General features: G+C 49.7%; 6 protein-coding genes across 7 annotated transcripts; 3 read left to right on the forward strand and 3 right to left on the reverse strand.

Annotated features, from left to right (window-relative positions):
* Window positions 1-35: 35 nt before the first annotated feature.
* On the reverse strand, window positions 36-3,555 carry TERG_07399 (uncharacterized protein; the record flags this gene model as incomplete). Its single annotated transcript, XM_003231732.1, has 4 exons — window positions 36-2,003; window positions 2,075-3,087; window positions 3,158-3,351; window positions 3,437-3,555. The coding sequence occupies 4 exons, from the start codon at window positions 3,553-3,555 to the stop codon at window positions 36-38; spliced, it is 3,294 nt and encodes a 1,097-aa protein (XP_003231780.1).
* Window positions 3,556-5,208: 1,653 nt separating this feature from the next.
* TERG_07400 (uncharacterized protein) lies at window positions 5,209-8,355 on the forward strand. The gene is made up of 3 exons (XM_047748772.1): window positions 5,209-5,573; window positions 5,649-6,730; window positions 6,786-8,355. The coding sequence occupies exons 1-3, from the start codon at window positions 5,475-5,477 to the stop codon at window positions 7,687-7,689; spliced, it is 2,085 nt and encodes a 694-aa protein (XP_047604761.1). The 5' UTR covers window positions 5,209-5,474; the 3' UTR covers window positions 7,690-8,355.
* Window positions 8,356-8,587: 232 nt separating this feature from the next.
* TERG_07401 (uncharacterized protein) lies at window positions 8,588-9,412 on the forward strand (the record flags this gene model as incomplete). The annotated part of the gene is made up of 1 exon (XM_003231734.1): window positions 8,588-9,412. The coding sequence occupies one exon, from the start codon at window positions 8,588-8,590 to the stop codon at window positions 9,410-9,412; it is 825 nt and encodes a 274-aa protein (XP_003231782.1).
* Window positions 9,413-9,863: 451 nt separating this feature from the next.
* On the reverse strand, window positions 9,864-10,395 carry TERG_07402 (uncharacterized protein; the record flags this gene model as incomplete). The annotated part of the gene is made up of 2 exons (XM_003231735.1): window positions 9,864-10,132; window positions 10,233-10,395. The coding sequence occupies 2 exons, from the start codon at window positions 10,393-10,395 to the stop codon at window positions 9,864-9,866; spliced, it is 432 nt and encodes a 143-aa protein (XP_003231783.1).
* A 373-nt stretch (window positions 10,396-10,768) lies between these two features.
* Window positions 10,769-11,626, forward strand: TERG_07403 (uncharacterized protein; the record flags this gene model as incomplete). The annotated part of the gene is made up of 2 exons (XM_003231736.1): window positions 10,769-10,864; window positions 10,940-11,626. 2 exons carry the CDS (start codon window positions 10,769-10,771, stop codon window positions 11,624-11,626), a joined length of 783 nt encoding a protein of 260 aa, XP_003231784.1.
* Window positions 11,627-11,880: 254 nt separating this feature from the next.
* TERG_07404 (histidinol dehydrogenase) lies at window positions 11,881-14,608 on the reverse strand (the record flags this gene model as incomplete). Of its 2 annotated transcripts, XM_003231737.2 has the most annotated exons (3): window positions 11,881-12,074; window positions 12,141-13,709; window positions 13,765-14,608. In XM_003231737.2, 3 exons carry the CDS (start codon window positions 14,606-14,608, stop codon window positions 11,881-11,883), a joined length of 2,607 nt encoding a protein of 868 aa, XP_003231785.2. The 2 variants fall into 2 exon arrangements, with proteins under 2 accessions (XP_003231785.2, XP_047604762.1); XM_047748773.1 differs by having other exon boundaries at window positions 11,881-13,709.
* Window positions 14,609-17,004: the final 2,396 nt, after the last annotated feature.

Genomic DNA, 17,004 nt, shown 5'->3' on the forward strand with positions numbered 1-17,004 from the left:
CAAAAAAAAAAAAAAAAAAAAAACAAAGCTATATATCATGTATCTTCAAATACTGATTCATCTCCCGTTTCGCTCGCTATCCCACTGGATTCGCTAGGCGCTTTATCCGTCTTCTTTGACTTCCGCCTGAATCCAAACCCGAGGCTTCCTTTGCTAGATTTCTCTCCAGATTTATCACTAAGTAATATAGCACTCTCGTTACTCTTACCCAGCTGCATCTCACTCGTGCCGTCACCGTCAACTTCACCTTGTCCGGGTGAGTCTCCTTTCTTAGAGAAGAGGCTGGCTCGATCCTTCCAGGGCATGTTAAACTTGCTCGAGCTTCCTTTGCGGGTGAGTTTCTGAATAAATGACTCCTTTGTGCTGACTGACTCGGACGGAGTAGCAGAGGGGACTAGTTCTAGAGATTCGTGAGACTCGGTGGTGGCTGTTCCAATGGATCGAGCGTCCTTGGAGCGCCGAGAGGCGGGTGGTGACAACTCTTCATGCGTGGATTCACCCTCACGGGACTTCGGAGGCTCCGAATCCTTTGACTTCGGCCTGTCTACTTTCTTGCCAAAAAATGTTGTGAAGGAGGGTGCGGCAGGGTTTAGTTTTGGGGTAACGGGGCGATGGGATGATGGAGGTCGAGTTCCGATGGGAGCTTGGACTGGCCTCTGGGGCCCAAATGGAGCTTCATCGTACTCTAATTCAGTAGGTAGACCGAGGGGTAGATGACCTGTTGAGCCTACTTGTATTGAGGGCCGACGAGACTGGTTCCGTGACCATGCGTTCGGAGATATCCAGTCATGCCCGGAGCTGCCGGCTTTGTCGGAGGAGGGCCATCCAAACGGCTGATTCTCCATAGTCGGTCGTGGAAGGGCGTTTTCAAACGAGTATGTTGATGATGGGCGGGGAGATAGGGAATTTCGTCGAACAGTTCCAAGGATAGAAGGATCAATCGGATCATGGCGAGGGCTGAATTGATTATACCCTTTGCTTGCATCTGGTGAATTAAGTGAGGGCTGGTTGTGATTAGGGGAAACACCAGATCCATGTCTCCCGGAGGTGAAAAAGCTAGGGAACATTGCCCGTCTTCCAGCAGGTAGGCGGTCAGATGAGCTGTCGCCTGTGAGATGTGACGCATTGTTACGTGGGAAGAGCGTGGTCATTGGGTTTGCCCAGTTTGTGGTATAGCTCAAACGACGGCGTCTCGTGCCCATGGGGTCAAACTCGTCGTCCAGGTTTCTCGGAAATGACTGACTCTGGCCAGACTTGAGGCTCCCAAGCAGCGGAGGTCCATCAGCCATGGTCTTACCCCTCTGGCGATTAAAACCAAATAGTCCCGATAGTCTCCGGGATGCGCTCTGAGCTTCACTAGGAGGGGGTTTGGATGCCCCGGGTATGGTGGTTTGAGCTGCATTGCGATCGGTGTCATGCAGGTTATTCAGACTGCCGTGGGGGCTTGCAAAGATACTTGTGGGATCGCTGCCAGATGAGAGCGGTGAAGGCGAGTTGGGCAGGAACCCTTCAAAGGGGACAGTGGGAGCCACTGAAGTAGGAACTGTAGGTATTGAAGTAGGAAAGGGGGTGATTTCGGAATCTTCGCCAATACTCTGTTCTTCGTCTCCCAGAAGATCAGAAGGTAGTAATGCATCGGCACGGGGGCTCATAGGTGGATTTTCAATATCAGTACGGACCGGGCTAGTTTCATCTGTGGGATCTGGGATGGTCATCCCATTATTGATGTTGAAAAAAGCAGGGCCGGATGTGAAAGTCGGCGAGTTTGTTCCAACCTGGCCATAGTTTGGGTTCGAGAACGCTGTATCAACCAAGGGAAAGCTGACAGGCGACGACATATTGCTAGTAAGAGAGCTCCGATGGCGATTACGCCTACGGCTGCTTGTCCTTCTGTTAAGGCCTAGGTCGGGAGTAGCAATTGGGCCAAATGGCCCGGGGGTATTGCCCCACTGAGAGTTTGTCCACTGCAACCTGTCTTGAGCCTCATAGTACTGCGGTTGGGCCTAGTAGGGGAGTTAGAATGGTGAATGTCTTTGTGGAAAAAGTTGAAATTGCATATCACCCAATCACCTACCTGAGTGTGTACGTTAATGAGAGACGCATACTGGGAACGGAGGCCTGCCATTTTTCCATCCCAGAAATGTTCGGGTTCCCTCTCTACCCGTTCCAATTCTCTGCCTTCCTCATTGTCTTCTCCTTCAGGACGCCGTCTCTCCTCCTCCAGGGCCTTGATACGGCTGCCCGTGACCTTGATATCTTCGTCGATTTGTTTCATTTCTCCTTGCTCCTCTGTAATCTTGCGCCGATACTCTTCTAACTTGGTAGTGGACTCTTCGTCTATACGGGCTTTCTCCTTCTGCAGGTTGTCGAGCTCGTCTTTGATCTCGCTTTCTCTCTCGTCCCACCTAACGATGTCCTCTCTTCGCTTCTTCCGCTCAGCTTCTTTCTGCTGCAGAAGCTTTTCCCGTTTGCTCTTTTCATTCTGAACGGTCCGGTTGATGCTTTCTAGTTTATTGATGTGTTTCCGCAGATCACCGGTGGCATCATCTTTCTCCTTGACTCGCTGCTTTAAGTCATTTCTCTGGTCTTCTAGTTCACGCAGAAGCTGCTCGTATTCCTTTTCTTCTTGACATAGCTGCTTATCCAGGGACTCATTTTCTTGCTGTAGCACTTTCAGCCGTTCAGCTAGTTGCTTTAATGAACCTTCATACTCGCCTCCTGCAGCCTCCCCATCGTCTAGCATTTGCGGACCGCCGCTGTCTTGAACGAAGGTTGATCCAATCGATCTTCTTCCTCCACCAGAGCGTTTGGCTTGCGCTGCACCTCCACTCTGTTCTCTTGACATAACGGGCGCAGAGGGCGAGACGATTGCAGCAGCCTTGGGCACGTAGGCCTGGATAAGGGGGGGTCCACGGTTCTCAAGATCTTGTTCGGGAGGGAATGGTCCCGGACCGGTGCGGATATGGAGAACAGAGCTGCAGGTTTGGAAATTGGCAGAGCTGATTGCGATTACACATATATGGTATATATGGCTGGGCTGGAGGTTAAAAATGGAGACGGCTGTCTCGGAGCGTTTTGTCTCGCCGACTGGATCCATATTGTCAGAGCCTTATCTTCAGCAATGTCGTAAGTAGATAAAGAAGCGAACTGAGCTCACCTCTGATACCATTCACCTGGACCGCATGCTTGTGGACCGAGTTTTGCAGTTCCGGATATTTCCAAGCTATCCGTATATCGGTAGCCCCTATCTCTTCCAGAATCACTTCCGGAGTGGGAGGAATATCTAGGCCGAGCTTTTCAACGAGTAGCTCGTTCGGCGTCAGGCAAACTTGATATGCGCGGTAGGTGAGCCTAAAATCGGCGCGGAGGGAAAACAGACGGAGATTAGCTGAGTACAATGGATAAAAGACACGAGCCGCAAGCGATTTAGACCTACCACATCAGTGCCCATAGGATCGAGCTGGCGATGAACAACGCCATTGCACCCTGGACTCGTACCTGGGGGACACCAGGATAGGTGTCTGCCACCAGGCGCAACGACTCGTATCTCCCCATGATAAACGCCCCATTAAAGACGAGCGAGAAAACCGAGGCCTCCAGTCGCAAACCGGCTCATCTCTGCACGCCGGGTCCGGTTCAAAAGTGCCCTTCTTTCGCTCGCGCGACTTGCTCAACTTCGTCCTTTGGCTCGCTTTTGGTCGTTCAATTTGCAATATTTTGCGGATTAAAGATTTAGCTTGCCGCGGTACGTGATGACTAAGCATATCTGTACTTGAGAGATGGCGATGGAAAAGACAATATTACAAAGACCGGTGAATAAGAAAGTAGGAAAAGTAGGAGAATATCAGGGAGATGGCAGATGTCTGGGGGCTTGCTGGTGGCTGTGGGATTGATTACTGCGATATGGTCTCTTTGCGTGCTGCCCTAGGGTTGTTGATAAGTACATTGACGACTCGTAAATGCGTTACTAGCCAAAAGATCTTTTGATAGCTGGCTAGCTAGCAAGCTAGTTATGGGGTATAGTTATTATTGAACGAAGGGCTGATAGTTGTTCCCTGTCCCCTGGCGATTTCTTCAGGCATTGTCTTGCTCTTCGACTTGAAGCTCAGCCGCCCATCTCCTGTCCAGTGTTTCTATCTAGGCCGCGGCCTGGTCAGCCACCACAGAGCCTCATCCGTCCCTCTCAGCAGCTTATCATCGAGAAGGGCGAAATCGGTTCCTCCAGGCGGGCCTTCCACCTTTTTTTCTCCTCGCTGCCAGGGCAAAAGCTAAGCTAGTTAGTAACTGTCTCCGCCCACCAGTGGCGTTCTCACATGAAAAACTTTCGCTCGCCCTGATAAACATCCAGGGGATGTCTACGTGCTCCGCAGACGCCAGCAAACTGCACGGCAGCCCAGCAACAGCGACTGCGAGAGGCCAGCCATGTCTCGTAGGTCTCCTGGAGGATATCTGTTGCTCTGCCCTGGATGGCAGCCAACCGGAGGAGGCAGGGATGGCCATGCAGCGAGCGAGAGAAGCTGTGCCGCCTGTACTGGCTGGAATGCTAAGACTTCTTAGCACCGTCTTAGGGCCGTCTAGAATGCCTGGCTGAGAACTGTCCAGGCCATGCCACGAATAATAATGTAACCACCCATGCCACGCCTTGGTTTCACAGCGAGTTACTCCGTACTCCGTACAAGCGTAGGTCGGGAGGTGGTGCAGCTTGACAGACAGAAACCCGCCTGCCATCTGTTCCGACCCGGGAGAGAGACCGCAACAGCAGCGAAAAGGAAGCGGAGATCAGCCAGTGTTTGATATAAGCCGTAGAGCAAACCTCATTCCTACCTGCAGGACTCTGCATAGCCAGAGAGACCTTGAGATCTGCTCTTGTAGCGTCTCAACAAATGGATGCTGCCGTGTTTAGCGCCACCAAAAAACAGCTATTTATAAGGCTGTCGGGCTTTGTCTCGCCCCTCCCCCCCCCGGTTCCTCTTCCCGACTCTATAAATCGGCGTCAAAAGTCACATCGTCTCGTGGGTGTAGAATAAAAGAAATAATAACAAGAAGTAATCGTCGCTGTCTCGTTGTCTTTTCTTTTTCGCTGCGCTTTTTCTCGCCGAAGCGACCCGCTAGGAAACTCTCTTCGCCGGGGCTCTCGTCACATGTTCTGCGGTGCTCGCCGGCCTCAACATCTGCGACTTCGACGTCAACCGCAACCTCAGCTCCCAACAACCGCCGGCTTAGTCCCTGCCTTTGTCGAACGTCCCGTGTCTGTCTCTCTCTTTCTGCGTGCTCTCCCGGTGCTGTCTTCTGTAAGCTGTCTTCAACTTCACATGCCGAGCTAGGCGGGATGCAGTACGTCAGGAGTATCAGCGGTTCGGTATCTAAGACATGGAATTCTATCAATCCGGCCACCCTCAGCGGTGCCATCGACGTTATAGTCATTGAGCAAGAAGACGGTCAGTTCCCTTCAGGCCCGGGTGATATGTTGATGCATGCAGTTGCTGACCGTCCCAATCCCAGGAACACTCGCATGCTCGCCGTTCCATGTCCGTTTCGGCAAATTCTCCCTCCTCCGGCCCTACGAGAAGAAGGTAGGCTTGCCAGCCTCCGGCAGCAGAAGGGATGTAAAGAGATGGAACATCTTGTGCTAACCGGTCATTCTTCAGGTCGAGTTCAGCGTCAATGGGGTCAAGCAAGATTATGCCATGAAGCTCGGGGAAGGCGGGGAAGCCTTTTTCGTATTTGAAACTACCGGTGACGTCCCGGAAGACCTGCAAACTTCACCTGTTATATCTCCCGCTGCTAGCCCGCAGCAGTCGCCAAATGAGCCAAATAACAGCAGTACCCTCAATTTACAAGAACCCGAATACCTTGACCTTACCTCAAAGTCGCCTACCCCTCCAAAACAGGCCCGCGCAACAACTGAACCCCTCTTGGATGGCGAAACTGAACGTTCCTCCCCTGTCTCGAAGAATGTACGTGAACCAGGCCATAAGCTAGACAGATCTCGGTCAGATGACCTGCTGGAAGCTGGCCGTACAAATGGCCCGAGTGCAAACAGTTCACCGCAGACGACACGGTCCCAGAGCCCGCCCCCGATTTCCCGTCAAGAGGCCTACTCCAGGGCTATTTCACTATCCAAAAAGCTATCGGGGTCGAATATTCCTTCCAAGGTGACTGAGAGTGGCGATCTGATGCTTGATATGACTGGATACAAAAGTAGCGAGGACGAGGCCCTGAGAGCAGAGGTGGTTGCTCGTAAGATCCTAGCCGAAGAGCTAGAGGGAAACTATGATATTGGTGCCTTGATTGGGGCTGACGAGCATGGCAATCTATGGATCTACAGTAGCGAAGAGGCCAAGGAGGCGGCCGGTCGTAAGGCTTCCTATAGCGCCCTACAACACCATAACGGTATGGCAGACGATGCCGTATCAGACCCAGGATACCAAAGCGATAGCGATCAGCTGGACTACAACAACCACCCGCAGAAACATCACCGCTCTCAGTCAGACGCACAGTTGGGATATCCTACCCCGCCGCAAACCCCGACAGACAAACAGCCGGAAGGCGGTCGTAGTTATGCGAAGACCTTGCGTTTAACGAGCGATCAGCTTAAGGCGCTCAACCTTAAGCCCGGTGCAAACCCGATATCCTTCAGTGTCAACAAAGCCGTTTGCCCTGCAACCATGTACCTATGGAGCTACAAGGTTCCTATTGTCATCTCCGATATTGACGGAACCATAACCAAGTTAGTTATGCGCCTGTACTCTATACATAGATCACATTTTTCTAACTTCTTATAGGTCTGATGCTCTTGGGCATGTTCTGAATATGATCGGGCGAGACTGGACTCACCTTGGCGTTGCAAAGCTCTACACTGACATTGCAAGCAATGGTTACAATATCATGTACCTAACAAGTAGATCTACCGGCCAAGCGGACACCACCCGAGCATATCTCAAAGGGATTTTGCAGGATGGATATAAAATCCCCCAGGGTCCAGTGATCATGAGCCCTGACCGAACAATCGCCGCACTACGGCGTGAGATATACCTCCGCAAACCGGAAGTATTCAAAATGGCCTGCCTTCGCGATATCCTTAGTCTTTTCGAAGGACGCCAGAACCCGTTCTATGCTGGCTTTGGTAACCGTCTTACTGATGCACTCAGTTATCGATCTGTCAATATCCCTTCAACCAGGATATTCACCATCAACTCAAACGCAGAAGTCTCGCTTGATCTTCTCAGTTTAACCAAGTATAAGAGCAGCTACGTGACAATGAGGGAGCTGGTCGACCACTTCTTCCCACCAGTCAGCACACTTGTGCAGGAAGGTGGCGAGGACTTTACTGATTTTACATATTGGAGGGACCAACCGAGGGAGCTGGATGAGTTTTCACTTACAGACACCGACGTCGGCTCAGATCGGGCTGACGATGAAGATGAATACGATGTCGATCACCACAGTAGCATCCGTGAGACCTATATATCTCGCGACTCTATAGAGATTTCTGGCGATATGAATGATTCTATACATGATTCCGTGTACGAGGACATGGACGACATTTCTGAAGAAGACGAATACGATGAAGAAGACGAGCGGCGGATGTCTGATGAGGTTCCTGCATGGTCGAACGAGGAAGATACTGATGATTCCGGGGTACCCAAGCCTCCCGCACGCACTCCCAGAAGTCTTCCAGTTCGCTAGAGAAATCGCATTGCTACATTAAGCTATCGGGGAGATGGCTGTGTATTTTTTTTTTTTTTTTTTGGACTATGACTGGCTGGCGTTTCAGTCCCGGAGTTTCGCTTTTCTTTCTGTTTCTCTATATCCTTCCCCATTCTTCTGAGCGGCTCGATATAGATGGCACTTTATACCCCCTTTTCGGAGGTCTACCCGGGACTCAGCTCCCTGGCTTCATTGCTTGAGCATCTGGTGCATTCATAAGCGGGATTTGTTTCTTTTCTTTCTTTTATGGAGTGTTTCCCCCATTTACTCACTCCTGTCTTGATATTTGTTTGCTGCTTTTGCCGTAAGCCAGCGAGCGTGCTGAGCCTGATGTTAGTTCGGTGTTAACTCTAATAGAAATGTTTAATTCGCCGACTTCCTGTCTATATTCATAGGTTCCCCTTCCCCCTGAAACAGTATTGCCTAGTTGTAAATACTCTATCCATCCGCTCAACAATAAAATTAGGAATTCCTATTTTCCTAGGGATATCTCAGGCAGAACGACGGCATGATGGAAGTTTTCAGGCGTTGGCTTCATCGACGTCCGGCAACCTTAAACTGTGTTTCACGTGACATGATCCGCGCGCGACTTCAATATCGCAAAGAAACAACCAAGGTTGCGAGTGACAACATCTTCATCCGCCTTACTGCCCCCCAATACGCACCCACACGGCCGAACAGAGCTGGTTTTTCCGGAGCCCCCCATTCCCTTCTCTTTTGGTGCCATATTCTCTCGGCTCACGGCCGCTATTAAGAAACTACGATCCCCGCTTGCAGGTCAGGCGAGATACATGCGCTCAAAGCCGTCATCATAACCAGACCTCCACCGAGTTCCCCCGGATTTTCTCAAGCCCTCAATATATCATAATAATACGAGATGGCTTCGCCCAGGCCCAATACGACTCCTATTGCGGGACCGTCCGCTCCTTCAACACAGCCAATTACACCTCCAGCAGAGCCTCTACCATCATCAAACCCAGCTGCGCCTGCAAGTACCACCCCAGCTCAGATACCTTCTACCTCACTACAAGATAGCGGTAAAAGCAGACGACCCAGAGATGCACGATTAATTCACATGTTACTGGCCTCTCTCGGAGTCACTTCCTACCAGGAACGGGTCCCGCTCCAACTTCTCGATTTCGCTTACAGATACACCTCAAGCACTTTACAAGATGCAGTATATCTAGCGACCGAGGGATATCCAGGAGAACTACAGAAAGAGGGTGGTGGTAGAGCCCATGCGCATCAAGATGGCAGCAATGGCGTTAGTTTAGGTGCGCTGCGAATGAGCATTGCTTCTCGGTTACATTATCAATTCCAGCCAGGCCTACCCAAGGAATTTTTAATGGACCTTGCAGCGGAAAGGAATCGGATTATGCTACCTGGTGTCTCAAGGGGACAAGAGGGAGGGTCAAGTAGCGCTACAGCTTCAGGACAGGAAACCATGATGGGCGGTATACGGTTGCCACCAGAACGGTTCTGTCTGACAGGAGTAGGGTGGGATATGAAAGGAGAATGGGAGAGTGAAGGTGAAGAGGAAATGGAAGTTGATACGCAAGCTGCTGGCGCTGGCGCGTCTGCTGAGAAAGACACAGAAGAGAGGGAAGAGGATGATGAAGATGGGCGGATGGAAGACGTCTTTGGCCATACTTCCACCGCAGATGCCAATAAGGATGAAGACAAGACAATGACGGATGTCTGATTACGCCTTATATTGGGCCGAACATCGAAATACCGTTAATTAGCCACGGCGTTGCTAACCAAAGAAAAAAGAAAAAAATTAATCTACTAACGGCGTATTGGAAGGGGGTTTAAAAAACGGCATGTTCCGGAAGGAGGTTTCTTAGCGGAGATCTATGGGTTTTATTTTGTACAATATCTAATCATTATGCTTTCCAAATGGCACAGAGTTGTGAGCCAGATATTGACCTGTAACTCTTCCAGAGTAAAGAAAGGATAGCGTGCTAGCTTGCTAGTCTGACAGCAACTGGGTATATGGCTTGAGACATTGCTCTTGCAAGAGACCGCATCCGAGTATATAATACAATTAAGCAGAAAAATGATACAATCCGACTCCAACCCGAAGAAACGCCTGATAGTTGCTGAAAGAGAACAATCGGTCCAAAGGAGTGACGTACGTCTATCATAGTTTCTCATGAACTCTTCGCGGCTTTGGCTGCAGCCCGTTTCTCCTCGTCCTTCTTCATCATGGCAATAACTTCTTGCCTTCGTTTTTCAGTCTCCTGAGCTTCTCTTTCTCGGGCTCTTATTCTCTCCTCTCGACCGGCGAACCATTCTTCTCGCGCCAAATCTTCTATCTCTGGTCGAGCGTGAAGAACCATACAGGCGTTCATAGCAAGCCGCTGCTTTCGACAAACCCATGTAGCAGTAACTGTACGGTTGACTGCGCACGCTGCGAATTCTATCATAAAAGAGATAAACCCATTAGTTAAAATACTCTCGAGCATAATGTTGCCTGCACAACGGGACGGCTCTCGTAAAGAATCCAATGACAGACTTACCTTTTATTACCGGATCACAAAGCCCCCTGACCTTTTTATAATACGCCTGCTTCACTTCTGCCTCCTGAGTAGCAGACAGTGGCGTAGGGTTCCGAAGATCGACCCTTCGACGAGCTGATGCTGGGGGGGGTTCCGTAGCCGACGGGGCGGAAGTGGTGGCCATCGCTGCTGGGTTTTCAGAAAAGGAGACAAAATAGGAGAGAATGGTATATATAGCTAGTCCATCCGCTATAATGGAAGCTGACTGAAGGGCCGCTGACGACCTGGCCGTGGAGATGTTCAAGCTGTCATCGACATTTCGTTCATACAATCGGTACCAACGACGTTGGTTAAAGCTCTTAGAGTTGGAAACTTAATTTTTTTTTACGCAAGAACTTTTTCCAAGTCAAACAAAAAATCTGGCTGTCAACAACTTCAAACGACTTCCACTCTCCAGCGTCCGTTTCTTATATTATTCCCAGCCCTAAGGGAAATAGATACCAAGTTATTTTTACTTCAAGTCGTTTAATTACCAGCTCACGGTTTGAACAGTCATTATGTCGTCCATGCGAAATGCTGTGCAGCGGCGTGTGCATCGCGAGAGAGCACAGCCAGCTGCCCGTGAGAAATGGGGTCTCTTAGAAAAGCACAAAGTGATAGGACCCCCTAGATCTGTGTCGCCTGGCGAATATAAGCTTGATTGGCTAATAATATGGTGTCAAATATAGGACTACTCCCTTCGTGCCAAAGATTACAATCTCAAAAAGGCCCAGTTGCAGCGCCTCAGAGAGAAGGCTCGAAACCGTAATCCGGATGAGTTTGCCTACGGAATGATGTCAGAAGGCTCTCAAATACATGGGAAACATGGGGCCAGAGAATCGAAGTCCTTAAGCCATGCAACTGTGAGTCTGTTAAAGACACAGGATGCCGGGTATCTGCGAGTCGTAGGAGAACGAGTTCGGAGGCAGCTTGCGCAAACCGAAGAAGAGGCAAATCTACAGAAAGGAATAAAAAGAGCAGAGAGCCTAGGCGGGAAGAAACTAATTTTTGTCGACTCGGTGGAAGAGCAGCAGCAAGAAAAGGTGAACAGGGATGAGCAAGAAGATGACGGAGAGGGCGATGAAGATGCCTCCAGGGAACTGACCGTTGATGAATTGAAGCAAATGGCTAAGACCATGTCGAAGAAACAAGTTGAAGCCGAGAAACGAGCAAGAAAAGAGCTGTTTATTGCGCGGCGGTTGAAGGAAAAAGCGGCCGAGTCCCGGCTCAAGAAGCTTGCGACACTCAAGCAGCAGCACGCAGATATATCGGCTGCAGAGGAAGAGTTGGCTCTCCAGAGGGCAAAAATGGCCAGGTCTGTAGGGGGTGTGAATAAACATGGCGTCAAGTGGAAGGTTAGGGAAAGGAAAAAATAATCATTCAAGTCGTCTTTTGCGCTTATATAACGAGACTACGAATTTCCTTCTGGCGTTCAATGGGGTTAGAAGAGGCAGTGATATAATGATTTAACATTGGTATTAAAGTGTATCGATGACCAGGAACTGGGGAGTAGAACAACCAGAGTTGCCCAGGAGCTGCAAACAGAACCATACACAGATAAGATATGGAAAAAAATATGTACTCAATTTCTGCGCTACCGTTCAAATGACATCAAGGCCATATTCAAAACTTACTGGCCATCAATCGCAGCCATGCGAATAGACACTGCTCGTCGATGGGCATCCAATCCTTCTACGGAAGCCAGCTGCATCACAGCACTGGATACATTGCGCAAACCTTCGGCTGTCAGATTTGAGCTTGTGATGTGCTTTACGAAGGAGGCAAGATTCACTCCAGAGTACTGCTTCGCATATCCATAAGTTGCTAGAAAACACCATTCATTAGCTGTTGGAGACATTGAAAACAAATGTAAAAATCGATGATACATACGTAGGGAGTGGTTGACACCAGCAGAGTAGTCACCAACACTTTCAGGAGTCCATTCGCCAATAAAGACACTTCCGGCATTTTGCACAAGCGGAACAACATCTGCTGCATTCTTGAGTTGGAGAATCAGATGCTCAGGAGCATACTCGTTGCTCAGAGTCATAGCTTCCTCCACATTTTTGACAACAAAGGTCACGGAGTGGGCTATTGAGCCTCTAACAATGTCTACTCGTGGTAGGGCCATAGCTTGTGAGTGAAGTTCATCTTCAATGGCCTTGAGCTCGGCTTCATTCATGTCGACCGCGATGAGTATAACCTGAGAATCAACGCCGTGCTCTGCTTGACTGAGTAAGTCTGACGCGACAAAGGCAGGATTTGCGTGTTTATCAGCGATAACGAGCACCTCGCTAGGTCCCGCGGGCATATCAATACCCACGCCGGCAGAAGTATCGTTTGACACGAACATCTTGGCAGCTGTTACAAACTGATTTCCCGGACCGAGAATCTTGTCTACTTTGGTAATGCTTTCGGTGCCGTAGGCCATGGCTGCGACAGCCTGGGCTCCACCAGCAAGCACAATGCTATCAGCTCCGACCTTTTTGGCAATGTATACAATCTCTGGAGAGATACTGCCGTCAGACCGAGGTGGAGATGCGAATATAATATTCTTGCATCCGGCAACCATGGCAGGGACGCCTAGCATAAGTGCGGTTGAAGGCAGTACGGCCGTGCCTCCGGGTATGTACAAGCCAACCTTTTCAATGGGACGGACAAAGCGTGAGCAGACTACCCCCGGCATGGTTTCGACAGATAGCGGCTTTTCATCTTGCTGGGCGGCGTGGAAGCGCCGGATATTTTCGTAGCTCACGTCAATAGCCGTCTTAGTCTCGGGAGACAATTTCATCATTTCTTCAGGAAAAGGAGCAACCAGCACTGGTGATGTTAAGGAGGTAGCCTTTTCGAATTTGTGGGTATACTTTAGCACTGCTGCATCTCCATTCTGCTGAACATCTTGAATTATGGGGCGAACGAGGTTGACGACTGCATCGTTGGATTTCTGGGAAGGTCTTTGGAGAGCCTCTCGGACATCCTTTGGTGGAGTTGATGCAGTAACATAGCATTTCATTGTAATTTTGCCATTTGCTTCTGCAGCTGGAGGCTTAGGTTTGGCATCCTCTTTGGCTGTCTCTCCGGAACCCCCCTTGGTAGAGGCAAGGCCAAGTTTCTTAGACCACGCTGGTTTCGCATCACCCTGTCTTCTCTTCACCTTTAGGCTCTTTAAGTCAAGATTTCTCTCAACGTCTTCAAGAGAAACGCCGGAAGAAATGCACTTTGTAAGAGCAAAGTAAATCAAATCGGCAGCTTCAGAGGTAACTTCTTCCTTTTTTGACGCTTGACATAACTCTTCCGCTTCCTCCATTATCTTGGCTTCCAACAATTTGGGGTCATTGAATAGACGCGAGGTATATGAGCCAGGGGGTGCACTTTGCTTCCGAGTTTGCAGAGTGTGCTGTAGACGGGAAAGGCCATTATGCGCTCCAAAACAGCTGGCAGTTCCGAGGTGACAGAAGCCTATACGCGTATATATCAGTTCAAGCCCGTACAGGACGTATAATAGTAGACTGACCTCTTCCTTTCTGTCTAACTACGAAGACAAGGCAATCATTGTCACAGTCCAAGCCAACACGGACAAGTTCCTGGGTGTCACCACTCGACGCCCCTTTGTACCAAAGTCCACGTTTCCGGCTCTGATACACCCCAGTTCCGGTCCTAATGGCTTCAGCAATGCTCTTATCACTGCTCCAGACAAGCCCTAGCGAGATTCCACGCTCGTCTGTGACAGTGGTAGCGTATAACCCGGTGTTGCTATCGGGAACAGCTCCAGCAACCAGGAACTTTGCAGGTGAAAGCTCTTCTTTCTCTGCAGACAGAATAGCAGAAGGAATAATGCTAACGACACCCTCCTGCTCGCTAGTCAGGAGAGCCGTCTGGCTTGTTGAGGCATCGTTGGACCTATAGACTGTCTTGACGGAGGAGTCATCGGCCAATTCGGATATAACAGTATCCAATGCCTCGGACGAAGCGCAATTGATGCTAATCTCTTTCCGCTCAGCCTCTTCAGCCACCCACTTCTTCAAATCAAGCACTTCGGAAGCAGATGATAAGAGCACCACTAATCGTGACGAAGGGACACTCTGCTCTCTTGATAGCGTCTTGAGCTGGTCAAGCGTTACAAAGGCAAGGATTGCTCCAGCGTTGAGAACGTCAACGATGTCTGCCACATCCGTGAAAGCTGTCGCATCAATGCAGACATCCAGCAGGGAGAAGTTATCCCGGATAAAGGAGAGAGCGTAGTCAACGCTCGATGGCTTTATAAGAACCCTTCCGAAGTACGAGATCTGCCTAAGGCTGAGGCCCTCCGTGGAGCTTGACTCAGGTGTATGGGAGAGCAGGAATGGCAGCGCCATCATTAGTCCAGTTGCAGCGTCTTTGTTGGCTTCAGGAGGAGGATTTCTGGCAGGCAAGCCTCTCGACCGTTCTCTTTTATCTCTTCTCTTCCTCCGTTCGACTCCCTTTTGTTCTACTGTGGTTGAACTTGCACAGTAGTTATGACTCCTATGCAAACTTCGTCGGTGGGGTAGGTTAGTTTTCTTATTTAACTTACTCAAAGATAAGAAACTTAAGCTTTTGCGGCACTTGCCTGGCCTCAATTAGCCGCCAAGTGGAGGAAGCGAGAAGTGTTATTGATATACAAGATAGAATGACGCGCACACACATATAACCATGTACATGCTATATGCCGGGATATGTCGGTAGTTAATATACAATTTGAATCCTCTGGTTGTTGATTTGAGCCCATCTCCCTTGCACCCTCGTTTCTAGCGCATACTTAGTTCCTCGAGATAACTACTCTTTCCAGACTATTCAGGCGTACTATGGTCGAAAAGGTATGATGCACAGAATACCTCGCGTACCTCCCTCTATAACCACTCGGCAAGGACGAACGAGAATATGGGTTGGCGGAGCACGATAGATAGAAGTAATAAATGATAAGGCAAAAAGAGCACCCCTATGATCAAAAAAAAAAAAAAAAAAAAAAGAGAAAAAAAGAGCTGTATCTCGGTCTAGCATTTGTGATTACGTCCAATGGTGCCTGATAGCCGCAGCTGCTACCCACGGTAACAAATTGAATGAAGAGTCCATATCGATAACTAAGGGGTGTCTGTCGTAACTAGCTGATGATATCTGCCTGAAATACGGCTATCATACAACTGCATAAGGCTTCACTGCTACCTTTAAGGCGCGACTGATCAGATACCACCCATAGAATGGGTCGCAATCTAAGGGGAGTCAGCGCCGATAAAGAGGTATCTCTTAGACAGAAGGGGGTGATATGAATCAGACGCAAAGGAACTATTAAACATAGTTCTCTTCTAGCTGAGAAGAAATATGTTCAGCTGTAAGTTAAGAATTATGTTCGAGTACAATTGATAGTAAGAAACTAATGATCAATCAAGGGTTTGAATCCGAGACATCCATAACTACACAACTTATTCTTAAGCGGCCGAAGAAGGCAACGCCAACATGATAGATCGTTCGACGGTTGTTAGAACTCACAACGCTTCAGGATAGAGGAGGGTATCCCTTTGGCCTGCCGGTTGGACAGACATTTTGACAGTGTAAGCCCCTCGTCCGCCGCTTAGGCTGTTTTCCCCCATTTTCCCAGCTTCTCTGTGTGACTCGCTGGTAGTTCGTGAGAGGGATTAGTCAAAGAACTGGAGTTGCATTTTGTACCAACGGCAATTTTACCTCCATGAGCTGGGCGTACAGCCGGGCAAAGAGTCCTCGGCTATAGATCTATAAGATAGAGTAGTATGCAAAAAGACGGTAAGAACGAAGAGGTGTATACTTAAACTCAAGGCCCGGGCATATGATAGTCACTTGATAGACCCGTCTGCACCCCCCGTCGACCTCCCGCCTGGGCCCTAAAGTATGGGCGAGGGAAGGGATGTCCGTAACCGGGATCCGGAGACCAGGCCGTGCCTTTCTCAATGCATATGTTTGATTGCCGTATACAAGCATATGCTTCCCACCCTCACTGCTTGTCCCCCTCTGGGGTCCACCGCCGAGGTCCTCTTTTTGTAGTTAGTGAATCAAGCAGTTGGTAGGGAGACGGCAGAGCTCCTTTTTCTTTTGACCGACTGCACTGTTCTCAGCCATCTACGTCAAGTATTCCCCGGACATGAGCGGGGTAACTTCCTATGCATGCATGCGTGTATAACGCTCCCGTCAACATAGGAGCCATGGCTATCGGTAGCAGCGGCAGAGCGTTGGAGGTAGGCGTGGCTTCGTTGACAGTACGTACAGTGATGGAATTCAAGCGTGTGATCACTGGCGATCAATGGCTCGACACAACCATCTCGGCTAGAGCAAGGACGAACAAAGGAGACGAAATTAACGGTGAAGATGTGATTCCAGACGGCACCTGGCCGAGGAAGAGAACGGCCGGCCGTCCTGGGCACGCCCGTGTGCTCCGTACAAGTATGATTTCATCTCGTCATGGACAGGGAAGCGGTAAACAGAGGCCAACTCGCCTGAAGAGGCAGCCCAGGAGGGGAGGACCGCATACATAACTCGCTAAACTCTGGGGAGGCAGTCGGCCTGTCGATATAAGTATATCAGGCGGCTTAAGACCAGAGCAATTGCGTGCAGTAGTGGAGGGCCTAAAATGGGTCTGTTGACCCTGCTGCAGCGAGTCAAGGTCCATGCCGGACACGTTAAACTATCAGATAGTCTTCTCTCACCCATCCTGGAGAGAGTCTGGGTGCGGTGTCTTCGCCTCTTCTGGTGGTGGTGATGCTCGAAT

This window comes from Trichophyton rubrum (genome assembly GCF_000151425.1).
Source record: "Trichophyton rubrum CBS 118892 genomic scaffold supercont2.10, whole genome shotgun sequence".
NCBI classification, from domain to species: Eukaryota; Fungi; Ascomycota; class Eurotiomycetes; order Onygenales; family Arthrodermataceae; genus Trichophyton; species Trichophyton rubrum.